The following is a 27,247-nucleotide window of genomic DNA, read 5'->3' on the forward strand; positions in this document are numbered from 1 at the left end:
GACTGGAACTTCAAATGTGACTGGTTTCTATGGTCAGATGAAACTAAATATGAGCTTTGTGCTCACTGAATTATTACAATTAATGGCAAAATGAATGTTTGAACATGTAAACGACAGAAAACAATATTTTATCTCAGCATTTCCTCTCTTTTTGAACCATATTTCATTCTGTAGATTTGATGGCTGTAATCTCTCTGGTCAGTGCTGTGAAAGTTTGTCTTCATCTCTACAATCATCAAACTCCTCACTGAGAGAGCTGAACCTGAGTAACAATGACCTGCAGGATTCAGGAGTGATGCTGCTCTCTGATGGACTGAAGAGTTCACACTGTCAACTCAACATACTGAGGTTTGTGATGTACAGTAAAATGTAATTTGGTGCAGACATAATAAAAATCTAATTGACTAATTAGATATACAGTTTAAATACATCAGAATGCCATGCTTTGGAAAGAAACATGAGAATATTTGTATTTTATTCTATTTAGATTAGCAGGCTGTAATCTCAATGTTCAGTGCTGTGAAAGATTGTCTTCATCTCTACAATAATCAAACTCACTGAGAAAGCTGGGCCTGAGTAACAGTGACCTGTGGGATTCGGGAGTGAAGCTTCTGTCTGTGTTAATTTCGTTGACAAAATTTCCGTTGTCTTAATTTGTCAATTACGTTTTTTTCACAGACGAAAATGAGACGATAACAAAATAACTCATTTTGAATGACAAAAACTATGCCTACTGACATTTACATCAACAAATAAAAATAAGATGAAAATGTTAGGGAGAGGCAATTTGGGAAGAGATCTAGTCAGAACTAATTTCCTGCATGGTTGGGAGGTTAGATGCACACATTTGAGCCATATCCGACGGGACATAAGGTAGCATACACTTGCTGCACGTCTCATAAAACGCTAAAAAATATCAATATCTGCGAGTAAGAGAAGAGCAGAGATGTGGATAAATTTGAAAAGCACGACAACGCGAAAAAGAACTGAATTCGGTCCGGTTTTCTGAGTGCACACACCCGAATAATGCACACAGATAAGTGCCTCTCAGACAGTGCATGAGTAGTGAATTCTCTTTCACGTCTTATCACACATGAACAGAGAAAGACACATAAAATTATGCCAAATTGTCCGTTTTGACCAGTATTCACATAAACACTTGGTTACGTTAAGCAAACGTGAACAGTTGGGAGAATTTCGGATGTGTTTCAGCATATTGCATCCGGTTTTAAAGGGACAGTAGCCTTATTTAGTTGCTGTTGTCTGTGTGTCATTAATGTTAATCAAGCAACAAAAGAAAGAGAGAAAATCACTCACTGCTAATAAGGATTAATTTAAATTTAATTTATATAAATAAATATGTCTGCTTGAAAGAATGAAGAACATTATAAGCAAATTGTTATAAAGAATGCATATTATATAACCACTGGTATTTCATTGAAAAGATGACTGTGTTCTTGTTTCTTTCTTAGATGTGGTTTTGTTTAATTTTAATATAAAGGCGTGTTTAATATAAGACATCTACTGTAGATTTAGTCGACTAAAGCTAGATTAAAACTAATACAATTCAGATGACTAAATTGTGACTAAAACTAAATGGCATTTTAGTCAAAAGATTACTAAGACTAAATAAACATTTGCTGCCAAACTTAACACTGGTCCAGATACAATAAATTGACATATCAGTGTCTGGGCAGCCAATCTTGACCAAAAATAGTCAGGTATTGCATGTTTGAATGAGTTTACTTGAACTTTTGAAATAAAATGATGATAAGTTGATTTAATGATCAGATGATACCCAGTCTTTATAGAGCAAAGAAAGCCCAGCCAATATCTCTTCATGGGAAACAAATGAGTTGATTTTACAAAGTTTTCAACTGACATGACCAAATATAGCATCTAAAAAAAACACAAATTACACAGTGGGTCCTGTTCTGTCCACTGATTTGATTTCCATGAGTTTACAGCAAATTAAAATCTTTAAGAAGTGGATGACTAGAAGTTGGTAGAAAATAGAAAGTGAGTGTTTGTGTGTGTATTTATAGATTATCTGGCTGTATGGTGACAGAGGAAGGCTGTTGTTTTCTGGCTTCAGCTCTGAGTTCAAACCCCTCACACCTGAGAGAGCTGGATCTGAGCTACAATCACCCAGGACAATCATTAGTCAAGCTGCTCTCTGATCCAAACTACAGACTGGACAAACTCAGGTATGTTCAGCACTAAGGGGCAGATTTACTAACAGCTTTTGCCAACGCAAACACTCTTTTGGAATTAAAAAACTAATGTCAGAGTTACTAAAGACATGCAGTGAAAAATTGGCACTGAAAAGATGTGGAAACTTTATTTTTTTTCAGCTGACCTCATTGCATATGCATTTGTAAGAGTGTCCCTTTCAGATGCAAAAATTATGGGAGGAGAGTATTTAAATAAATCACGCAACATGATTTACTAAGGTTTGCAGTAGTCAGTTTACTGGTATTTGTGCCATTATTTACCGCCCAAAAAAGCATGTGTTAACCTATTTTGCACTTGACATGGTTGCATAATTGTTGCTGCCAGGAGGAGGCACCGCAGAGAACAGAGAGTGTGTGGTAAAAAAGGAGATCAATAAATTTTTCCATATTAATTTATTTGGAATGCCAGAGGAAGATATTATCCAAACATATCCTTATGCTAATTTGTGGTGCTCTTGGTAGATTGCGTTGTGTGTTCTTTAATTTTGCTAATTTTTCTCATTGTCAGTAGATCACCTGCAGAACTTTCTGTTCCCATCTGCACTTTTTTGGAATTGCACTCTCATGCTAATTTGCCTTGTTTAGTAAATCATGCCCTAATAATCATCCTGTGTGTTTGTACAAGTGTGTGCTATAAAGTCACTGAAAACTCATGTACATAGATCCCTACATACAGCACATATATACACATACATACTGCAGAGAAAAATAAGGATGTGTCTTGAAGTGGTCAGTGCTAAATCCAGGTGGAAATGTGGCTTAAAATGTTTTGTGAACCGAAACCACATACAGAGGTAGTCTAAAACGCATGTGACCACATTGCATTTGAAGTTGAAATGCTATCCATCCTGAATGCGTCTCTTGTTTTTTATAGTGTGGATCACGGAGGATTGTTCAGGATTACAACAGGACCACAGAAATGTAGGTCACAAACACACCAGACAATCTTCTATTGATTTTGTATTAAACAATATTTTCTATACCCTAAACCTAACAACACAGGGAAGTTTTGAATTGTTAGGTTTTAATTAAATTATTATTCAATTCAATACCTTTGTTAAGCCATTTAAACTGTGTGGTTCTCACAACCTGTGATAACAACCCGAGCAGCCATAAGGAGGTTCACAACCACAGGAGCGAAGTTGGAGTCCAAAAAGTGTTTATTTAGATGTGCAAAATGTGCAAATAAATAGGTTTAAGAGCTTAAAACACAGATTGTAATATAAACAGTCTAAACTAGAACTGCTAAGTACTAAGAACAGTACTAACTCCCCTCAAATTCACTGAGGCTGGAGTTTACATGCTTTACAGCACAATCTGGTAACGCTTTAAATTACAACCAGCAAAGAACTGCGTAAGTATACTGAATTTACAGTGTACGTTTCTGTAATTATAGTGTACCTATAAAGAACGTGCATGTAGGTATAAGGGAACAATGTGTTACATTTGTGTAATAAGGGGGTAACAACCAGATATGCAACCTGCAAAGAACTGCGTAAGTAAACTGAAGTTACAGCCTAACTTTTTTGTAATTATAGTGTACCTCCGTGTAGGTATAGGCGAACAATATGGCAACGTTTTGGGAATAAAGGGGTAACAACCTGTAAAATTACAAATCATTTATACTAAGTATTTTGAAACTAAGAGGTACCTTTTAATATTACGTGGTATGTATGGCCTAAACAATAATCTTATGTTTGGGAGTGATTTAGAAAGATGATATTCTTCTTGTAATTTTATACTGGTATTTTATTATAGGTCTATTGGTATTTTAACCATTCTATTAAAGGAAACATGATGGAGATTCCTGAACAACAAAACTGGACATCTAGTGAAATGAGTTAATGAGTTTCAGCTATGATTTATAATTCACAAGCTTACCTTATGTAAGCATATTCGTCGATCTCAGCAACTTCCCAATAGGGATGGTATCGAGAACCGGTATTTTTTTGGGTCAATACCGGACTACCGATAAGCTTCAGGACAAACTATACTGTTATCGTTACTTGCGTTGTTTTATCTCCGTATACTTCAATGTTAATGATAAATTAGAAGCTGCTGCTTGTCATTTTTCTTGTAATATAAACACGCCTGTGATATCCATGCGCATGTGCGGTGTGTGTTGTGTTTGCGTCAACCTGTCCTCCAACCAATACGCCCGTATAGGTCGTTTGTCCAAATCCCTGAAATACGACCCATCAGAGCGTATACTACAATTGCGCCCCTATCGGCAACAGGACATTTTTATATTAATGTTTTGTACTCTTTTATCTGCATTATAGTTCGGGTTTAGTGTAGCTTGGTTGGTAGAGCATTGCGTTATACGATGATATGTAATTACGTGATCATGCGATCATGGGTTCGATCCCAGAGAACGCACGCACTCATAAAATGTGCACTAAAAATCATGATTTTGCATGATTCCTGTAAGGGGTAGGTTTAGGGGTAGGGTTAGGTGTGGTCATTTGTAAGAATTAGCCACCTAGTAAAATATGTACGAATACTGTGAGATCGGTGTAAAAAGTCCACACATTGCATTTAAATAAACACGCATTTTGATTGCGTGCAATCTGTGGCGGCAAGAGTCAAACGTTCGAAAGTGTGGGCTCACGTTACTAAACAAGCAACACCAGTGTCAGATGCAATATATGCAGTAGTGTAATAGTGAACAAAGGAGGCAACACTAGTAATATAATGAAACATTAACAAAACACATTTACCTCAAGCGCTATATTTACTATGTCTCCCGGCTCCAGCTCCAACTGCAACTCACGAGACACATTCACATCAAATGTTGATTCAGCGGTATAGTTACACTCACGAGATACTGCACTTATTCGCAATCACAAAAGTACATTATTTGCGTGTGCTTTAAAGCCTTGCCGGTTAAACATTTCATTCACGTGCTGTTCTGACGTGTGCTTATTCAGACCACGTACACTTAAGCGTTCGTACACTTAAAGACAGGTCAAACAGCACCTGATTACTTAGTTATCTTAGTTATCGTCTGATTGCGCTGATACTGTCAAAAACACACAAGGTTTACATATAAACACAGTTGTGTCTAAAGTGAAAGTAAACAGTTGAGGGAGAAACGGATGGGACAGAACTAAACATGCTGCCGATTGTCATTAATGGGATAGTTCACCCAAAAATTCTGTCATTATTTACTCACTGTTATGTTGTACCAAACCTGTATTAAGTTTTATTCTTGTGCTGAACTCTAAAGAAGATATTTTGAAGAACGTGGGTAACCAAACAGTTGCTGGTCCCCACTGACTTTGACAGTAGGAAAAAAATATGGAAGTCACTGTCGACCAGCAAATGTTTGACCGAGCCATTCCGTGTTTCTGTTTAGTCTCTAGTATTGTTCTGCTTTTATCACTCACCTAGTGATAGCTGCTTTACTGAGTCTAGTTTCCAGTTCTAGTTAGTCTAGTCATTTAGTATTGCCTTGTTTCATGTTTCCTGATTCCTGCCTGTTAATCTTGGATTAACCCTTGTCTCACTGTTCAGACTGTGTTTGTACCTCGTCTGGACTATTGCTCATGTTTCTGGATTACCCCTGTTGTCAAGCCCTCTGGATTTTGTTCGCTGATCGAGGACCTACGCCAGCCCTAGGAATAGCTACTCTTTGTCTTGCCTTATACTTATCTGTTTGCTGATGCTCGACCCTGCCTGTGTATGACCATGTCTGTGAATAAAGCTTTGCGTATGGATCCGCACACTTCATGCCCTGTTACAGCAACACTGTTCCTAACCCAGGACAGTTGGGTTACTTATTATTGATGTCAACCCAAATTGGGTCAAATCAAGTCAGCTTCCTAACCCAACAGTTTCAACCGAGTGATTGGATTGAAACATTAACCCAGCATGTTTAAAAAGTAGGCCTACACAGTGTATGTTTTTGCTAAATCGCTTGCAAATATATTGTTGTATAGCCTACATACCACGTAATATTAGAATAGTACCCCTTAGTTTCAAAATACTTACAGTAGAAATAATTTGTAATTTTACATGTTATTACCCCTTTATTCCCCAAACTTCACATATTATTCCCTTATACCTATTTTATTTATTTATTTCATCTTTATTTAGATTAAATAAATCTTTATTATTTAGACTCTCTGAGATTAAAAATCTCTTTCACAGGAGTGTTCTGGCCAAAATGGGCAGCAATACATCAGTTTCATCACAAAATATTACAACACAAACAGACTAAAGACACTTAAAAACAGTTACATATCGTTGAGTCAATTTCCAACCTACACTGAGGTACTGCATAGGTACATTATAATTACAAAAAAGTTACACTGTAAATTCTGTTTACTTACGCTGTACGTTGCGGGTTGTAATCTAAAGCGTTCCCCACAATCTTAATCACAAACTCTTGATCCGTCCACCTTCCTTACTACAGGTGACCGCCATCTTAAATACACATCTTTCCCACCCTTACTAATTGGAACAAACCATATTTTTATAAAACAAACTCTTGATTTACCATATGATTTATACATGAGATTTAGAAACAAGAGTTTAAGTAAATAAATATAATTAATAATGCAAATAAAAAGAGGAAGGATAAATCAAAACATATTTGCACAAACATTTGCACACACTAACTAAAATGAGCGCTTTCTTTCGAGTACACTTATTGCCACGCCCACTCTACTGGATCAGAAATGCATACAAGTAAAACCAACACAAACTCAGTAAAACAGTGATGGAAGACAAATTTATGGTCTCTCCATCACACAACCACACACTTTAGTCATTGTTTTGTTTTATTATAAATGTTATAATCGCTCTTTTTGTGTTCAGATGCATGTGATCTCACACTGGATTCAAACACAGCAAGCCCTCATCTCACTCTTTCTGATAGGAACAGAAAGGTGACACGTGTAGAAGTAAAGCAATCATATTCTGATCATCCAGAGAGATTTGATGAGTACAATCCTCAGGTTCTGTGTAGAGAGAGTCTGACTGGACCCTGTTACTGGGAGGCTGAATGGAGCAGGAGAAAGGAGGTTTCCATAGCAGTGACATATAAAGGAATCAGCAGGAAAGAATGGAGTAATGACTGTAGGTTTGGATACAATGAAAAGTCCTGGAGTCTGAACTGTACTGATGACAGTTTCACTGTCAGACACAATAAAAAAATCACATATATATCCGTCTCTTCATTCTCTAACAGAGTAGGAGTTTATCTGAACTGGTCAGTTGGCCGTCTGTCCTTTTACAGCGTCTCTGACACAAACACACTCACTCACTTACACACATTCAACACCACATTCACTGAACCCCTCAATGCTGGATTTAAGTGTTGCTATACTGACAGTTCAGTCTCGCTGTGTGAGATTAAACAGCTACGTGTGAGAAACAACTGAGACAGTTGAGAGAAAGAAACACATGTCTGTCTTTAAGTCACACAGCTGTAAACTTTCTCTCTTCTGATCTTAATTTTTGTCAGTATGTAGAAACACACACATTTATCTTCAGTCTTAATGAGACAGACCACAGACTTCTATTATGTTTTTATGGACATTTGTATGCAGCTCAACAAGAGTTTTGTCTTTTTGAGTCTCTGAGCACCACATGAAGGAAGATTTATTTTAACCTTGTGTTACATCTTTGCATTTCTGATTGTATCAGTGTTTATAGACCTCATTTCTTTTTGGAGATTAAGGTATGGAAGTTGGATAATCTTGCGATAATTACTAGTAAGAAAATTAATGTTTTTTTCTGATTGCTGTGATATACAATAAATGCATTAAAATGTATTTTACATTTATTTTCAATTGTTCATTTAAAAAAAAAATAATAACACACTTGTACATTACATGCCTTGCTAAGTATAATGTGATGTAATTAAAATGACTGTACATTTATTTTATGTAGTTAAAAATAAAACTGTAATAGCAAAGAGGTCATGGATGTATTATTTGGACCTTAATAACACATAAAACTGAACCACACTACTTTTTACTCTGCTTCTTTTAAACAGGTAGAATGTACTTTGTTTTTTGTATTTTTCTACAATCATGTGTTTTTGTGTTTTTATTAAAATATATTTGGTGTAAAATCATATTCCTCAGTATTTGAGAAGTTGCTCATTTATAGCTCAGGAGATGCACTGCAGTTCTCAGTGGGGTTTCATTTAGGCTAAGTATCAACATTGTACCAGATGTTTCTCCTAAAACTCTTCTGAATAATTTTAACAAAATTAGAGACAAAATGCATGTTATTTTTTATTTAGAGGGACTGAGTAGAGGCCACACCCACAATTGCAGAATCTCTGGCCTCGGGTGCCAAATTTGCCCCTCTGCCTGAGACAGAAGATCGGCTCTCCTTGGTAGCTGCCAAGGATGACCTTGAACCAAATGTACAAGTGTCAGGAACCAGTGTTTTTCGGCCATCTTGGGGCCACAAGCAAAACTTTGTAACAACCCAGTGCTACCCTCCTGAACACCACGGGAATCAAAGGTAGAGGAGGAAAACCATACAACAACTCTTCCGGCCATAGACTGCAATGAGCTGTCTCTGCCGTTGCAAACAGATCAATCTTCGCCATACCGAACAGTCCACATGTAAGTCTTACCACTTCAGGATGGAGACGCCACTCTCCCGGAAGAGGTCCAGTTCGAGACAGCAGGTCTGCTGCTTTGTTCGCAACTCCCGGTATGTACACTGCCTTGAGAGACTGGAGTTTCAGAGATGACCAAGAAAGCAGTTTCTTTGTCACCTGGAGACATCGTGCTGACCTGGTGCCACCCTGGTGATTGATGTGATACACTGCGGACATATTGTCCATCCTTACCAAAACATGTTTGTTTTGCAATTATGGGAGAAAGGCCCTCGGAGAGAGGTAAACTGCCCTGAGATCCAGCACATTGATGTGCTCCAAGGTCCAGGGAGGTTCCCAGAAACCTCTGACAGACCTGCCTTCCCAAACTGCTCCCCATCCCGTCAGAGAGGCATCTGTTGTTATCACAGACTGCCTCGCTAGGATGTTCCCTAAAGGAACCCCTTGTGATAGTAACCTCTTGTTCTTCCAAGGGCGTAACATCTGGATACACCTCTGTGTAACCCTCATCCTCACATGTCTGTCTAATTTGTGATGTAAGTTGGCGCTGTTCACCCACCTTTGTAACGGACGAGATCTGAGAAGAACTAGGGGAATCACAGTCGCTGCCGCTGCAATCATACCCAGCAACTGCTGGAACTGAATAAGCTTCATTCTCCTGTTTAGATGAAATGACTGAGCCAGACTGGACAATTTTATCATCCTCTGAGGAGATAAAGATGCCATCATTAGTTGTATTGCTTCTTAAGCAAAAATACTAATTAAACTATTGAAGTAGACTAGGTAAAATGAGGAAACATACATGATCATGAATTATGATTCAACAATTGTCAAAGTTTTAGAATGTTAGATTTTAGATTTAGATTTGTTTGTAAAAGTAATATATACAGTAGGGCTGTCAAAAAAAACAACAGAATTTCGAGTATTCGTCGAATTAAAAAAAAAAATTATTTATTTTTTTGCAGTATTTATTTATTTATTTTTATTAGAATTATCAACAAGTATACAAAAGTATATAGCCCTAGTAACAACTAAATCACACACAAAAAAAAAAATTAAAAACAAAACTAACAAACAAACCAAAACAAAAATATACAGGGCCAGGGGTAATATAAATTACGTTATATAAAGTAAAGGTGCCACAAAAGGCAATGTCGAATTTAAAATAAAAATCAACATTCGAATGCAAAAACGTTGCATTCGAATTTTAGGTGTCTGTTAGGCTGCCTTATCAGTGGCACACAAGATGCGATGACGATGTATCGTTACATTTTATTGCGTTTTTTAGCTTATCCAGTTGAACCCACTGGATGCGGCGCTGCTCATTCAAAATATTGCGGGAAAAGAGAACATCAATCTGGAGATGATGTTGTTTACGTCAAAACTGAAACCAAGCCGTTCACACAGAATGCAGATTTATCGCATTTTCTTTGGGGGATCATTTATCACCATTGCACTCACACCTCGCACAAGAGAGCGGCATGTTTTGAAAGCCATGTAAAATTAATGCAAGTTCAACTTTTTCAAAGCTTGTCTCGAGACTTTATCACGGTTTTTCTGCACCCCACTGCATCTCATGTTTTTAAATGAAAAAAAAAGTGCTCTTTGTGATTGGTTTTCGGTCCTTAGTATTAAACTATACATACATACATGATGCTTTTTGTTTCTAATTGTTTAAGCTACATAATTAATTATATGGTTCATAAACATTATTTTAAACATTATGTACTTTTTTCAAAGATAGTTGTGTTATTTTTATTGTTCTTAAGAAACGTGCATTAGTAATATTTTGCTCCTCGGTGCGCCCTCTTGTGGCTTCAGGAGAGAAGCCAAAAGCTTTTTTCCGCCTAGAACAGAAATTATGCCTTTTAAATTATATTAAATTTTGAATTTAATATAATTCGAATATTGATCATTATTTTAGAACAAAATTCGAATTTAGTTTTTCAGCCAATTTGATAGCCCTAATGTACAGTGTTATAGTATTGTTTTATACACATTTATTATACACAAACACATTTTTTTATGATCAGATATTTTTCTTTTTAAATAACATTAGGCGCTTTCGCACCGCATCGTTCTAGTAACTAGTTCTAGGAACTAGATAGCATGGTGGTTCCTAGAGAACCAATTTCTCCCTCGGACCGTTTTCCTGGTTGCATTTGCACCGGCAGCAGGAACTCTTACAAACATCAACAACCGGTGAATGGAGGACGCCGTGAATAATATTATGAAGGCCTGGCAAAAACAATGGGATGAAGGGAAGAAAAGACATCATTTGTACAATATTAAGCAAGAAGTAAGGAGAATGAAATCAACAGGAAGATATACAAGAGAACATGTCATTATTTTGAGGTTGAGATTGGGGCATAGTGGATTGAATAAAACAATGCGTTTATTGAAAAAGCATCCATCAGGTATGTGTGATTGTGGAATGGCAGAAGAATCAGCATGTCAAATATGAAACTCAAAGTATAAAATTAAAAGATGAATTAAAGAAGTATGGGGTGAACATATTAAATCTTAAAAAATCTATTTAAAGTTGAAAATCAGATGAATAAAGTTGTTTAATTTTTTGAAAGAAACTGGTTTAATGAAAAGAATTTAACTGCTAGGTTTCTTTCTCTCTCTCTCTCTCTTTCTCTCTCTCTCTCCAAGTATACATTTCTGGCCCACACTCCAGCACAGTAGATGTGCACCTTACACACACACACACACACACACACACAGAGAGACACACCTATGAACTGGTGTGACTATAACACAGCAAATATGTAAAATAAAAACAATAATTCAACTACAATGCAGTAAAAAAAAAAAAGTGGACAGCAAGTAAGGGTTACACTTTAAAACATCAAGAGTGCAAAATAGACACATCACTCGCGGACACACATACACAATTATACACACTCAAATGAATTGGCATGGCTATAACCATATAGCCAAAACGAGTCAGAAAACTGAAATCAGATCAGACACCAAAGAATGAAGCTCTGATAAACATTCCTGTTCATTTTTGTTACATTTTTATAGAAATTGTTTGTAACAAAATGCTTTCTCTGTGTTCAGGTTTGACTGAAGTAATAATAATTTAAAAACCGACGCTTCAAATCAACATTTCAAACAAACAAACAAAAAATCTGTTTTAACTGTTTTAACATCAAATACTGCATTAATTGAAAAGCAATTAGAAAAATATATATTTTTTTTTTTTTTTTTTTCAGTGGGAACAAATTGATAATTATTGTATAAATATTCATTAGTACCATGAAATTATCTCAAATTACAAAAGAAAAAATATTATAGAACAAAAATATGTTACATTGATTTTACTGGGGGTGGAGGGGAATTTAATTTTTAGATGTCCGATCACAAGTGTGACTCCCAAATGAGGAGCACGAGAGGTTAAATAGTATATGGTGTTCATGTTTTTCAAGACATGTTGTCATCTTTGCACAGGTAAAGTGAGAAGCATTACTTTAAAGTCAAGTCGAGTCACTATTATTTGTATAGCGCTTTTAACAAAGCAAATTGTGTCAAAGCAGCTTTACATCAGCTTGATATAAAGCTGGGTGGCTTTATATCAGCTTTACAGTATTTAGACGGGGAAATAGTGTGTCGAAATAGTGTCATTCTCCTCTGGCCAGACAAAACCAGCAGTTTAAATCTAGGCTGCAGCAGAGTCAGATTGTGCAGAGGACTCATCTGGTTCCTGTGGTCTTGTCCCGATGGCCATCTAGGAGACAGGGTCTTCACTGGGGATCAGTCTCTGGGGCTCATCTAGTTGTCCTGGTCTCCGCTGACATTCAGGGCTGTTGAGGTCATCTCTAGGTGCTGATCCACCATCTGATCTGGATACGGACTGGATCCGGGTGGCTGCAGTGACCATCTGATCTGGATACAGTCTGGATCTGGGTGGCTACGATGACCTCGGAATAAGAAAGAAACAGACTAATATTAGCGTAGATGCCATTCTTCTAACGATGTAACAAGTACATCGGGTGTTTTGGGAAGTGTTCCCATTCCGGCTGACCTAATTAATGTAGCCTAACAATCCTTTAACGGATTTGAATTATAGAAATGCGATAGTGTATTATGTGTAAACCAGGTTAAAGAGATCGGTCTTTAATCTAGATTTAAACTGACAGAGTGTGTCTGCTTCCCGAACAGTGTTAGGTAGATTGTTCCAGAGTTTGGGTGCTAAATAGGAAAACGATCTCCTGCCCGCAGTTGATTTTGATATTCTAGGTATTATCTAGGGATGCACCGAATGTTCGGCAACCGAAATTGTTCGGCCGAAAATAGCAAAAAAATCAAAGAATAAGCGAAAAGACCGAATAAATTGTACCGAACAATGACGTGACACGATCAAATAGCGCGCACCAATGCAGCAAACACGTCTGCAGTGTGAAAGTATTTAAAACTGTCAGAGAAAGATGCAAAAATCATTCCAAGCACGAAGCACCGACAGTTAGATGATTAGCGCTGCATCTCATGTCTCCGATGAGAAGAGGAAGAGGTGGTTGATGCTGGTTACTATGATGATTGAAATCGCGAAATGGCCTCAAATGATTAGTAAATAAACTGCAGAACGTTATGTTTTCTAATACATTAATAAAATGTTTTGAATTTAAAAACCTGGAAGGATGGGAAAGATAGTAATGTATTTTTTTTTTCTAGGCATGTTACATGTCTTATTTTTAAGTGTATTGATTATAACAAGGTTCATAAATGTTGTCCGTGGACTGTAACCTATATATCTGCAACATATCACGCACTAATACAGTTAGGTTAATATAATATTTTCTTAATTCTTCGCTTTATTAAATTCAAAACATTTTATTAATTTATTCATAATATTAATGTCTGAATATACAAGGTTGCCATGGTCACGCAGGTTCGTGCATTAAACGCATGGCCACGAGAAATGTTCTCTCAACATAAGAAGTCGTGTTCGCCGAACATGTCCCCTACCCTACCTGCCATCTTTTTGATCATTTTATCATGAAAATATGTTTTATTTCTTTAAAAAAAACACGTGACCTTAGGCCTACATATAATGATCACAGAAACAAATCCACAGCTGAACCGCGGCAACAAGTAGTGGTGTTTTCGTAATCAGCGTAATTTGAAGGAATCAGCTGAATGGATTGAACTCACTCGTTAAAACAGTGACTTGGCCCCACCTAGTGTCTGTTTTAGTTTCATATTAAACGTATCATTTAATAGATTGACATTGACATATTTCTGCCTTTAAACTTTAAAACATTAATTTCATAACATTTTATGCATTTGTAGGCTTATTGCAGTGTAAATGCATTCAGTAATGATGTCTCTGGCTTTTGTTGACACTGATTGGATTTTTACTAGTACAGCCCTTTATTATTTTAACTGAGTTCATCGATTGAATTATATATATATATATATATATATATATATATATATATATATATATATATATATATATATATTATTATTATTATTTATTTTTTTTTTTTTAAATGCCCTGGACATCAGTTTACAGGTTTGTTTCTGATGCTGTCAATGTTGTTTTTGGTTTTTGGTTACATTAAAAAACTGCAGTTAGCTCAAAAAGCTGAGGGCACACGACAGGCGCTGTTTGGATGAGCATGATGCTTGTATGTTCAATGCATGTGGTGTGTGTTTCACTAGCTCCGTTCCCGTGGACACCTCTTGTTTGACCCAATTCTGGATATTTCCAGCCTAAAACGTGTGATTAATCCGTATCTAAAGCCGTGTCTACACCAAGAGAACCCATTATAATCAGTTGATGCGGTGACTGTCCACACGGGAAGAGGCGCGAGGCGACCAATCTTCTACAGTAACCTCCTTCTATTCCGAATATTGGAAACATGCCTTGTATGCTTTGAAAGTGAAACCTAAAAAAACAGCGCGCATAAGAGAGCGACTGCATGCTTTCGCGAGCTTCAGCAAATGCACACGATCCCAGATAGCAGGCTTCCCAGCCGAAAGAACCCCCCGCGTGAAACTGAAATAATAACGGTGATATAAGATTTTGGTCATATCGCCCATCTAAGTCATTCATCCCACACTATCAACAGGCGCGTCATATAGGCTACACTTCTTGTACTTCGTTTGGGCACCACAAGGTGTCACTGTGGCCTCAACCTTACCCCTCGACTACTCTGGCTCGATTGCTTTTCCTGACGTAAAACACGCCCTCCTCATTACCCTACGGACAAAAAAATGTATAAATAAATAAATGTGGAAATATATAAATGTGGAAATACGTAAATAAATATATAAATGTGAAAATAAATAAAAGTGGAAATAAATGTATAAATAAATTAATAAATAAATGTGGAAAAAAATGAAAAAATACATAAATAAGGAAATAAAATTATAAATAATCATTTATTTTTGCTTTTTTACATTTCTTTGTACATTTATTTATATATTTATTTATTTATTTTTGCTTTTTTACATTTATTTATTTATTTCTAAATATGGCAGGTTTGGTCCTCCATACAGCAAATGCTCACAACACAACCAAATAAAGAATTTTATTTGCAGTGCGTTTCTTTGTTTGGTTGTGTTGTGAGTATTTGCAGCGCGTTTCTTTGTTTGGTTGTGTTGTGAGTATTTGCAGCGCGTTTCTTTATTTGTTTGTGTTTGCTAGCATTTGCAGCATCTGCTGTCTAATTGATTAAGATGTTTTCTTGATTTGCTGGTGCTTTTTCTATTTGCATGTGTTTTCTGAAGTTGCAGCGCGTTGAGCTCTCTCCGCCCTCCTATTAGAGTTTATTCTGACGCCGGTTTCACACTGCACACGTAAACAGGGCGTAAACAGCGCGTATTTTTTCGGCGCCCATGTAAACAGATTAGAGCATTCACACCGCACGCAGAGGCAGCGCGTAGCAGGAGCGGCAGTGTATGGCAAGCCAAAAGGGTCAGATTTACGCTATAGATAAATCGCGTTAACATACAAACGCCGTCAAATATGGCGTTTTAAGCAGTATTTGCCGCGCAAAATACGCCGTTGTGATTACAAACGCCGTAAAAACCGCGCGAAAATATGTCAATGGCGCCGTATCTGTCGGCATTTGAGTGCACATGAAAAGCGCCGCTTTTTACAACGTTCATATTACCATATGACGCCGTAAAAAAACGCCGTTTTAATTGCACAGAGCGCTCCTCGCTTATGGCATTAAGCTTATAGTATAATATGCCACGCCCATTGATTTCCACAGTCAGTGATATTGAACAGTTCTCACCCAATCAATGATGCACAGAACCAGACCAGAACAATTCACCACAGATCATTTGTGGCAATCCAATTCGCAAACTGTGTGCATAGTTAGTAACGAGGGCGTAGGTTTGCTCACCCTGTGGTCTGTGTGGGTCCTAATATCCCAGTATAGTGACGGGGACACTATACTGTAAAAAGCACCGTCCTTCGGATGAGACGTTAAACCGAGGTCCTGACTGTTAATTGATTGATTAATGAGTATGCTCCCAATTATTGTGGATTTCTTTCATGTGTTTGTCATGTGTCCATGTCATGTTCTATTTAAGCTGCACCTGTACTAATAAATAATTGATTCTTGTTTCCTCACTGTAACCTGTGTGAAGCATGTTTATTCTTTGTCTTTAACTGGTATCTAGTCAGCTCTGTTTAACACTGACTCTGTGGTCATTTAAAAATCCTGGCCAAATTTGCCCATTGGCCTCTGGCCATCATGGCCTCCTAATCATCCCCATACACCAATTGGCTTCACCACTCTGTCTCCTCTCCACCAATAAGCTGGTGTGTGGTGGGCGTTCTGGTGCACTATGGCTGCCATCGCATCATCCAGGTGGATGCTGCACATTGGTGGTGGTTGAGGAGATTCCCCCCTTCTATGTTAAGCACTTTGAGTACCCTGAAAAGCGCTATATAAATGTAACGAATTATTATTATTATTAATTCCACGCCCCTGGTTAGTAAGCATACAGTATGCTGACATGATCCATAGCAACAAGGTCAACCCCGCCCTTAATCTTAGCTTAAGACTTCTCTCTATTCCTTAGTAAAAGTTTGTCTCAGCACCTTTGTGAATAGGTTTTAAGAGAAAACTCTTAGCTAAAAACTTTTACTGCCATTTAGGAGAACTCTTAGTGGTAAGATAAAATGTTTTGTGAACAGTTAATGCAGAAAACCAACCAAATTCCAAAGGGTTTACATTCTTTTACTTTTTTTTTTTTTTGCAAACATGAATTTTACATTTTTTAAAACGGCTCTGTTAAAAAATTTGGTGTGAGACTTAAGTGTATTTCATGGCCAAAGAATAAATAAGTCTTAACAAACTTGTATGGGAACTAGGAGCTTTTTAATTTTAACAATGTTAAAGTTTACATTTGCAATGACACTCATGAACATAAATCAAAATGACAGTATCTTACAATATTTAAATCATAATACAATGGCAATCAAAAGAGTTCAATAGTTATCAGTGACAATTATCGAGGTCCGAACATATGGGGGTGGAAACATTTGACTAAAAGGTTTTGTGGGTGATTTGGACAGTTGTTTTGGTATCACAAACATGGAGGAAAACAAAAAGAATGAAAAACAAAGAAAAACAAAACAGCATGTGATTGTACAACACACTCTTGCACACTCAATAACCATAGCCGAGGTGTCCTTAACCCCGACTGCTGCAGCAAAAATGGCACACTGATCAGCCTCCCTCTTACCCATTCAAGGCTTCTCTGCATTGTTTCCAGTCTGAAACATAATAACTTGAAATGGTAGTGAATAGTAAGCTAAAGAAGCACTAAATGTCTTTTTTTTTTTCAGGTGCAGAGAAAAATGCCACCGCCAACTGACTCATTCAACTGTAACCCATATGAAAAAATACTATAGTAATTCATACTAAATACTATAGTGTTTTTGAACCATACTATAGTAAAGTACTTCAATTAATTTGTTGTGGTAATTCTATAGTTGTTATGGTAATATAACAACTGTAGTGATATAAATTACTTTACCCAAAACTGCTAAGTTTTCTACACCTATCGGATATATTATACTATAATACACTACAGTTTACTGTAGAAACAACTAAATGCTACAGTATTTATTACAGTTTATCAGTTCACTAATACTACAGTATGCTGTAGCATTCATTAACAAAGTTTTGTAAATACTATACAGTACACTACAATTTACTATAATTTACTATTTTCATAATGCCAGTATAAGCATCGATTTGAAAGTGAGAAAATTTGAAATCAATCCTTACCCCACCAAAGTTGACTGAAGCATATTTGGTCCAGTATCCTCTGTTAGCTGGCGAGTGCAATCATTTAATGTTCGCTTGCAGCGCAAAATTAAGTTTCTTCTGTCCATTTTAAAGCGAACTGGATTTTTCTGCTTAATGGAAAATAACTCGTGCGAATTGGATTGCCACAAATGATCTGTGGTGAATTGTTCTGGTCTGGTTCTGTGCATCATTGATTGGGTGAGAACTGTTCAATATCACTGGCTGTGGAAATCAATGGGCGTGGCATATTATACTATAAGCTTAACGCCATAAGCGACGAGCGCTCTGTGCAATTAAAACGGCGTTTTTTACGGCGTCATATGGTAATGAACGTTGTAAAAAGCGGCGCTTTTCATGTGCACTAAAACGCTGGCAGATACGGCGCCATTGACGTATTTTCGCGCGGTTTTTACGGCGTTTGTAATCACAACGGCGTATTTTGCGCCGCAAATACTGCTTAAAACGCCGTATTTGACGGCGTTTGTATGTTAACGCGATTTATCTATAGCGTAAATCTGACCCTTTTGGCTTGGCATAGCAGTGCCTCGATAGTTTCGGCGCCGAGTCTATTTTTGCTGCGCCGCTTACACTGAATTAAAGCCACAGTGCGTTTTTCTTGATCAAAATTGACCTGATTAACATGAAAAATTACACATTTCACCGTAAAATCATGTGAGGTGTTTCGTGTTTCACAATCACGGGGTAAAAAGGCACACTGTATTGATAAATACAATAGCTAAAAAAAAAAAAAAATTTGATAATAATGTCTAAGTTAATACTTGTTCAAATCAATCACTTTAGCAAAGTTAGGCTATTTTCTGCTTATTTTGGTAAATAATGTTCAATAAATATACTGTAATTAAAATGTTAATATAAAAATATATTTTAAAATACAGAAACAAAATAAAAAGTAAAGATTCTGAAAGCATTGAAGGAGATCCCATAATAAGTTAATATAGATTTACAGTAACAACGAATTTTATTTTATTATATGATATGATTAATATCATGTTTTTAAATATGATGGTTTCATTATAAACATGGTGATTATCTTTAAGGTGGACACCCAACATAATAGGCTATATGATACCATACGAACCATGTCATGTCAACAATTGGAAAAGTCAGCCATCTATTAATTATCATGTTAATTATTGTGCCTTTCGCCCCAACAGCAGGGGCACGTTTTACCCCAAATACCATACTTTTACATATTCTTCTAGTTATTGAAAAACTGTTGCTTTAATTATCTTAAACCAGACTGGTAATCATTAGGAAGACCTTTGTCTCAAAATATATTCAATAATTTTAGCGATTCTCATTTTCTACTTAATCTACAACATTTAAAAAAAACAAAAAAAATAACATCAAATATTAGATTTAGCATCAACTACACGAAAACACATCACTGCCAGGAGTTATTGCCCACTTCCAAAGGCCTGTTTAAATTATTAAAGGCATTTATTAACTTGATTACTTTTTATCATGTAAACTACAGTACAGCATGTTATACACGTGACAGAGGGGAACACGGCACTGCCCATATCAAAGCACATGACAGACAGCTGTAGTAGAACACCTGAAAAGCGTGACCGAATGAACGATACTCGTCTGTATTTGCAGTACACAAGCCGCGGTTCAGCTGCGCGCGACAAACGCTGAAAGTGTGAAAGCACAATGGGCGCGCGCTGCTCACGCTCTGCATACGCGCCGCTTCTGCGCTGCCTCTGCTCTGCTTACGCGTGCGGTGTGAAACCAGCGTGAAAGTTCATTGCCTGCGTCCCAATTAATGTGCATACTATCCATCCTAAATTCTATGTGATATTAGTAATTTTCTATACTGTTTAGGGCAGATAGGGTGGATAGTATGCACACTGGGATGCAGGGAGTGTCTCTGTGTGAGGTTAAACTACTTCCTGTGAGAAACAACTGAGACATAGACCCTGCGTCCCAGTGTGCATACTATCCACCCTATCTGCCCTAGACAGTATAGAAAACTACTAATATCACATAGAATTTAGGATGGATAGCATGCACATTGGGACGCAGGCTGACAGTTGAGTGAAAGAAACGCATTCACATTATATGAGTCTCTGAGCGCCACCTGGAGGAAGTGAGGGGTGGCTGTGCTGACCTAACGTTGCCCATCTGTTCTCGTGGACTCTCTCTCGAAGTAATTTAAATCTTTTCATTTTATAGATGCTTTATCCAAAAATGGCATACACCAGGGATCCTCAAATCTGGCCCACGAGATCCACTTTCCTGCAGAGTTTAGCTCTAATCAAATACACCTGTGCATGCTAATCATTGTCTTCAAAATCATTCGAAAATCACAGGTAGGTGAGTTTTATCAGGGTTGGAGCTAAACTCTGCAGCGCATTGGCCCTCCAGGGCAAGATTTGAGGAACCACGTGTGCCATTTCTTTAGTGAGTGGTGTACAAAATTGTGCAGTCAAGTGTTTTAAGCAATGCACCAGCTCTCAATGTTTAATTTTCACATCACAATTGATCTATGTCAGTTTTAAATAGGAATCTTGGTCAGAGAAGAAAAAAACTCAAGCAAGAGTGTATGAGACTTAATAGTCAGCCTGTGACTACAGTTGCACGGCTGAATGATAGAAATATATACTTATTGAATTATATAAAGCAATTTGTCTACTAAAATATTAACCTACATGAACACTCAAAGAGCATAAATATAAATGTTTTTCTGTGGCTATAATTGTGTTGTTGTAATGTGCAATTCAGTGTCTTTTATGTAACATATCTTGTATGAATATTGCATGAATTATTCTTAAATTCAGTTTCTTAATGTCTCTTTTTAAGGTATATTTATGTAAGGTTTCTCTGTGTAGTTTTCCTCAACTTTATATTTGCATCAAAACTGATCAGTCATTCTCAAACTCATGTCAGATTTAGTCTTTGTGGCACTCAATGCTCAGTTTGTTTTAAGATATTTTTAGCCTATATTTTTGTTTCTCTTAACTTGTGTGTGTGTGTGTGTGTAGCCTACACATACATGTATATTAAGTGATTAAGTGTCGAGTTTTGGTCTGAGGAGGGATTAGGGATAGTATGTAATAATGTAATGTCAACATTTAAATTTGTTAGTCAAATGAGTGATTGAATTCAGTGCAGTAAGTTCATCTCACCACCAGAGGTCCCTGTCATCTGCTTATTGATTCTAATATGCAACACAATTAAATATTTATTCAGTAACTGATTATCACTCACTGTTTTATCGATTATTATAGATTATGAATCTGTAAATAGAGAACAATGCTTTTCTGACAATACTTGTGATTTTGAGGTTTATTTTAATAAAGACATAAGATATAGGCTAAGCTATGGTTGTCCCTTTCAATATATATATATATATATATATATATATATATATATATTAGTGGTGGGCATAGATTAATTTTTAATCTAGATTAATCTCACTGTAATCTTGGAATTAATCTAGATTAAAATGGCTCATTTGAATTCTGCCAAGTAGATCAGAATAAGTTTACTACTAGTAGTAAACAACTAGCAGTCATCAAGAATTTAATATTGATAATAATATTGAAGACATTGTATGATTATTCCTTAAAGATAAGGTTTTAATAGTTTTAGTAGTAGTAGCCTATTACATTCTGCCCAATGTCTTCAAGTGAAACAGAACTTTTATTTTGACGGGTTGCCGTGAGGATAGTTTTTCTCAAATGAAACGCTCGAATGCTCATGAAGTGACTCTCAGAGCAGTTCTGGAGATGTTGTTCATGTATTTATGTCCTCATTTAGTGAGACGACAGACGTTAATATCGCCGCAAGCGTCACGCGGTCTTCTGTATGAGTAGTGAACAAACCCGCGCGTCTGCGCCATACATTAACACAGAAGTCATATTTAAATAGACGTTTTGCGGCTTAATATTTACAAATAGGAGTGGGAGTGTGCTCACTTGTGTGTGCGCTTACGTTTGTTTGTGTGTGTGTGTGTGTGTGTGTGTGTGCGGACCGGGGCGGAACTCCGCTGTGCGCGCGATACAGAGAGCGCGACCATGTAACGTAGAGATAGAAATGACTTGCCGATTTCCATTGGGAAGCTTCTTAAAAATAAATTTTCCCTGAAGCAAACCCGGCGGCTTCATAGCTGCATCCATGTTAGCACGCATACACACAGGTTCAAGACTCGTTCTCGCCCCCTACAGTGCAATTCGGCTAGGTATACATCCGCTAAAATATCAAGGTGAAAGTCTTCATAGCTTGCGTAGTATAGACCCAGCTCCCAGCCCAACTTTGAGAATAGATTAACGGCGATATTTTTTTTTATCGCCCGATAAGAGTCTCACGTTAACGCAGCACGTTAACGCCGATAACGGCCCACCACTAATATATATATATATATATATATATATATGTATGTATATGTGTATATATATGTATGTATATGTATATGTATATATATGTATATTAATATTAAATAATGAATTAATTTGTTAGTAATGATGTTAATGGAAAAAAATATAACTCATAAATATGAAATTAGTTATTTTATTTTTCAGAACACATCACTCAACAGGGAATGTTTGATGCTTACATTACATAAACTCATAATTCATAAATAATTTTATTTTCAAGTGCTCAGTGGGGATTTGCAATGTGTGAATCTCAGTTCAATAACCCTGAGTCATTTGATTTGAATTATAACATCATCATCATCATCACCTCTCATCTGAGTGCAAACCACGAGACAGTCTCAGACTGGAGGGATTTTGTCCATGGAGCAGCTACACTTCTCAACAATCATATTGGGGAACTCTGCCACCTCGATTTCAGTGTAATCTCCTTTTTTCACCAGGTACATCATGGGCAGCGGCGCGCTCTCCATCACTGCACAGGTCCTCTGCCCGTATCCATAGTAACCGCGTTTGGGCTGCTTGCATCCTCCAGCGCATCTGAAGGCCTGGTACCCGGCCGGCTCGATGATCCAGTACTGAGTCCAGGTCAGCTCACGGAAATTGATGAAATGCTCCTCCCGGCAACACTTGCTGCTGTTTGGGCTGGAGTTACAGTTCCCCTGAGATCTGTTGGCATGGAAATGAAGGATTTTAGTCAATGAATTGACAGGTGTGTAAAGTTCAATGCAAGTCATGTAAGCTAAATAAGCAGCAGTTTAATAATAATAATACTCACCCATATTCATCCAGGTTTAAGGTGTAAAACACAAGTTCAGGTGCACCCATTTCCTTCTCCAGGGTGTTCTCTTTCGGGTCCTGTGTGGCAAAGCGCACTCTTTTAGCCATCTCAGCTGCATAGCTACCAGGTCTCTCTCCTTCAGTCCACACCTCCAGATGCAGAGGTGTTTTCTTTTGGGCTTTAGACCAGTAATGAATGGCCTGAGTCACGTCAAAGCTCCTCCAGCCAGACTCATGGATGGGAACCAGTCTATTAAAATAGTGAATATGGACACATAAGTTCTCATTCATGCAATATAAAATTTAAGATTGTTATTATTTGTGCATTTATTTATGTTTTTATTATATTTGGACATGTGTCATACCTCGAGTCTATGAGTGATGTTCTGTTGGAGCCGTTCCCCAGCACTTCCATGAAGTAGATGCTTACTCTGGCGTTGTTAATGGGTCTGTGGTGTCTTCGCTCAGGTTTGGATGGATTCTGTGCAGCTGTTTGGAAAAGTTTCAGTTCGGCCATAGTGACTTCAGCGTTTTCTTGCAGTCTGGACTCCATGTCGAACACAAGACGTTGACGGGTTGTGTCAGAGTACTTGATTTCTCCTGTTATATCTGTCAAAAACAGAGAACACATTAGATTATATATTCTTGATCAGTAAGTAAATTCATAGTAGTCAAATTTCTGTAATGATATAAATTGTAACTTAGACAACATTTTAAGGCATAAGGTAAGTAATTAATTGAAAATAATTTTAATAGTGGAATTTGGCGCCAAAGTTAATTAGTTGCAATGGTTAATATAAACTCAATGAATCCTCTCACAGTAATTAGTTGCAATAGTTAATATAAACTCAGCAAATACTTTCACAGCAATTATTAATTTTGGTTAATGTTAATTTTGACATATTAATACATTTTTAACATTAAAAGTTCTATACATTAATGTTGCAACAACAATATATTTATACATTAACATCAATTAAGAATAAAAAAAATCCTAGAAATAATTTGTAAATGTTATTAGTAAATGGTCCAGTTATTTGTTGCATTCGTTACTGCATGATACCAAATACACTGTCTAATATTAAAATCTAGAATATTAAGAAGAAATTTGTTACTGTTTTTTAAAAGTTCATTTCATTTTGCAAGTGCACTTTATGTATCGATGCCTTTGTTTATTGGTTTAATCTATTTCAAATAATTTTTATATTATTTATAATTTATTGAATTTTTATTTAGTTATTATTTCTAAAGCATACATGATTTTTTTTTTTTTTTGTGAAGAAAATTGATCATTTATTTATTCTGCAAATAATTTTAAAAACATTTCTAACCATTTTTACAAATTTGTAAATGTAATTAGTGCATGGTCCGGTTATTTGTTGCATTTATTGTTGCTCGTTTTTCGTTCATGATACCAAATGCATTGACTAATAATAAAATAGAGAATACAATGCACACATTTTAAAACTTTTTTACAGTTCAATTTCATTTTTCAAATGTAACCCACCTGCATTCCCATGGATTCCTCTAAGAATTCCCGCCAGGCTTGGCAGAGATCTCCTCCTGCGCTTGTGATGGAGTTTCAGCATGGACAGATATTTGTTCTTGATGTGAGCTGGGATGAGTAGATTTTCCAAATCTCTCTTCTGAATCCTGGGGAGTTCGGTTAGTCCGAGTTTTTGGAGCATCGCCTGCTTCATATCGTCATGGTCGAATCCCTGAGTGAATGAGATCACTGTGGCGCAAATGAACAGCTGGATGAGCAGAGCCATGCTTGATGCAGTGATGCCAGTGTCACTCTCCTGATTGATTGAATGACTGACTCTCTGAGTCTCTCAGGGTTTTTATACAGTCACCCCCCTCCCTCCCTCCCTCCCTCCCCCCACCCCGTCTGGCTCTTCACACCTCTAACAAAGGGGAGACAACCTAAAAAAGACACCCTTCAAAGCCATGTCCCATTTAGACCACCTATTGTTGCTCATGACTTTAGTTTTTCAAATGGATTCTAAGTATGTTCATAATATATCTTTTTATATATTTTTATATATCAAATATTTATATATTAGATTTTTCATATGATTTATTAGTTATATATTTTTGTATATATACTTATAAAATATAACTATGGATTTACATTGGATTTTTACATTTATTCATCAGATTTATCAGCAAATTTATAAATGTATTTATACATTTATTAAAATAATTTTATTTTCAAAATCAGTGACATTATTTATGATTGTTAAGTATGTTCAGGTAATTATATATTTTTATGGATTAAATAATTATAGTTATAATATTTAATGTAATTTATAATAATTGTGATTATAAAATTAAAATAAATTATATATATGTATGTATTTATATTCATGTAATTATACATTTATTTATCACTTTAAGCTATTTCAAAGCATTTCACAATATGATTTACATTTACTTTTATTTTATTAATTTATTTTAATAAATTTATTACATTCTTTCTAAAGCAGAAATGAATGTTTTTGTGAAGAAAATTTAGCTTTTATTTATTTATTTATTCTGCAGCCAATCACATTTTTACAATTGTGCGAATGTAATTAGTGCATGGTTCAACTTATTTGTTGCATTCATTTACGTTGTTTCTGTCTATATTTCAGTTTTGACCCTTCTGCTTTCCAGCTTTAACCATCTTTGGTAAAAGCAGCAGTTTATTTGGCAGAGCAGAGGCGAGAGGAAAGTGTATTGAGAAATGGCCACCCCTGCTGTCATTATTCCACAAACAGAGGCAGTAAATCCAGGAGTGTGTTCAGGGATGTGGATTGGAGGGAGTTTCTCAAGGGGTGATTATCTGTTACTATTGCAGGACTGCTCAGACCTCTTCTGTCCTGCCAACATGGGACTAAAGTTACCCCAGTCTGTGTATTGGGGCCGCAGGTTGTCCTGGGATGTCAGACAATGACGGCACAGGAACGGCTGATGACGGATCACGTCACGTCAGACAGCTAAGCAAATTTACTTGCTACACAGCCATGTTTTCATGGTAATCGTGTTATTATCTGACGCTGTTTGTCAGGATGGGCAAGACAAGTAAAATTCAATGTTTACGAATCAACATGCCTTTTATTATTCCAAATGAAGTCAATAGCACTACAGATAAGCCACATTTTCTCTAACATAAATTTAAGAACTAAAATTCATACAGAATTTGAAACCTTTATATTTTATTTAAAAAAGCAAAAACAAAAAAAACTGAAAATCTGAAAACCAAACTCGATATTTGAAATACTGCAGCCATGTTTGTAGACTGAGATTTAAAAAATAAACAAAAAGAAATAAAATAAAAATAGTAATAATAATACTTCACTATATTTATATATTTATTTAGCAGTTCAGTTTTTTGTTTTTTTTGCATTATTTATGATTGTATTTATTATTTTAAAGTTATTCATTTAATATTTCTAAAACATGACTGAATGGGATTTGTGGAAAACAAAAAAAAGTTGTATTGATTTATAATGCAACTAATACAATTTTGTAAATGTAACTGCTGTCCTATAAGCTGACATAAGAATTTAAAAACAAAGTCATAAGAATTTGTTGTTAAAAATGCTAAATGTTTGCGTTTACACAGTTTTATCTCTGTCATATCTTTCAGCTGCACCTTAAAAAAGTTTCCTTGATAAAATGTAACATTTAAAAATGTATGTAGATAAGTATTAATGTATTTAATGCCCCAGATTTATTTTAATAAATGTAATTCTGATGTTTTTGTAAATTTGAATATTTTGAATTTGAAAAATTTCTGAAACCTTGTCATGAAAATAAAGTACTTTTTTTTATTTTATTGTTATTATTATTAGTAGTATTTATTTATTTAGTAGACCATTATACTTATTTTTGGACTGTGGTAGTTAGTATAAGTTATTATTAAATTATACTTAATTTAATAATACTTAATTTCAGTACATTGTATGTTTTTAGTGG

The 27,247-nt window shown here is 36.1% G+C and overlaps 2 protein-coding genes, 1 long non-coding RNA gene and 1 pseudogene across 10 annotated transcripts in view; 2 read left to right on the forward strand and 2 right to left on the reverse strand.

The window, feature by feature from the left end:
• The window catches only part of LOC131523481 (NACHT, LRR and PYD domains-containing protein 3-like), a 40,936-nt gene extending 32,650 nt beyond the window's left edge, over positions 1-8,286 (forward strand). For 6 of the 8 annotated variants that reach the window (XM_058749910.1, XM_058749911.1, XM_058749912.1 and 3 more), the window contains 4 exons: positions 175-348; positions 2,046-2,207; positions 3,109-3,155; positions 7,056-8,286. In XM_058749910.1, coding sequence (XP_058605893.1) covers positions 175-348; positions 2,046-2,207; positions 3,109-3,155; positions 7,056-7,621 — 949 coding nt within the window. In that variant the 3' untranslated portion in view covers positions 7,622-8,286. Of the gene's footprint in view, positions 1-174; positions 349-2,045; positions 2,208-3,108; positions 3,156-5,750 lie in introns of all 8 variants that reach the window. The other 2 variants (XM_058749909.1, XM_058749914.1) reach the window with 2 other exon arrangements.
• LOC131523534 (NACHT, LRR and PYD domains-containing protein 3-like) overlaps positions 1-27,247 on the reverse strand; it is a 454,982-nt pseudogene that overhangs the window by 315,928 nt on the left and 111,807 nt on the right.
• lft2 (lefty2) lies at positions 22,694-25,056 on the reverse strand. The gene is made up of 4 exons (XM_058749949.1): positions 24,792-25,056; positions 23,650-23,893; positions 23,283-23,534; positions 22,694-23,173 (listed from the first exon to the last, which is right to left on the reverse strand). Exons 1-4 carry the CDS (start codon positions 25,054-25,056, stop codon positions 22,846-22,848), a joined length of 1,089 nt encoding a protein of 362 aa, XP_058605932.1. The 3' UTR covers positions 22,694-22,845.
• On the forward strand, positions 23,093-27,102 carry LOC131523499 (uncharacterized). Its single transcript, XR_009266790.1, has 2 exons — positions 23,093-23,216; positions 25,921-27,102. It is a non-coding gene; the product is annotated as an uncharacterized LOC131523499 (long non-coding RNA).

The sequence above is a fragment of the Onychostoma macrolepis genome, chromosome 17 (assembly GCF_012432095.1).
Source record: "Onychostoma macrolepis isolate SWU-2019 chromosome 17, ASM1243209v1, whole genome shotgun sequence".
Taxonomy (NCBI): domain Eukaryota; kingdom Metazoa; phylum Chordata; class Actinopteri; order Cypriniformes; family Cyprinidae; genus Onychostoma; species Onychostoma macrolepis.

Excerpts from the sequence above, each read along its gene's own strand:
- lft2 (XM_058749949.1), bottom strand. The coding sequence starts at position 25,056 with ATGGCTCTGCTCATCCAGCTGTTCATTTGCGCCACAGTGATCTCATTC. Across the intron at positions 23,894-24,791 it reads AGGAATCCATGGGAATGCAG|ATATAACAGGAGAAATCAAG; the intron begins GTGGGTTACATT and ends TGTTTTTGACAG. Across the intron at positions 23,535-23,649 it reads ACATCACTCATAGACTCGAG|ACTGGTTCCCATCCATGAGT; the intron begins GTATGACACATG and ends CTATTTTAATAG.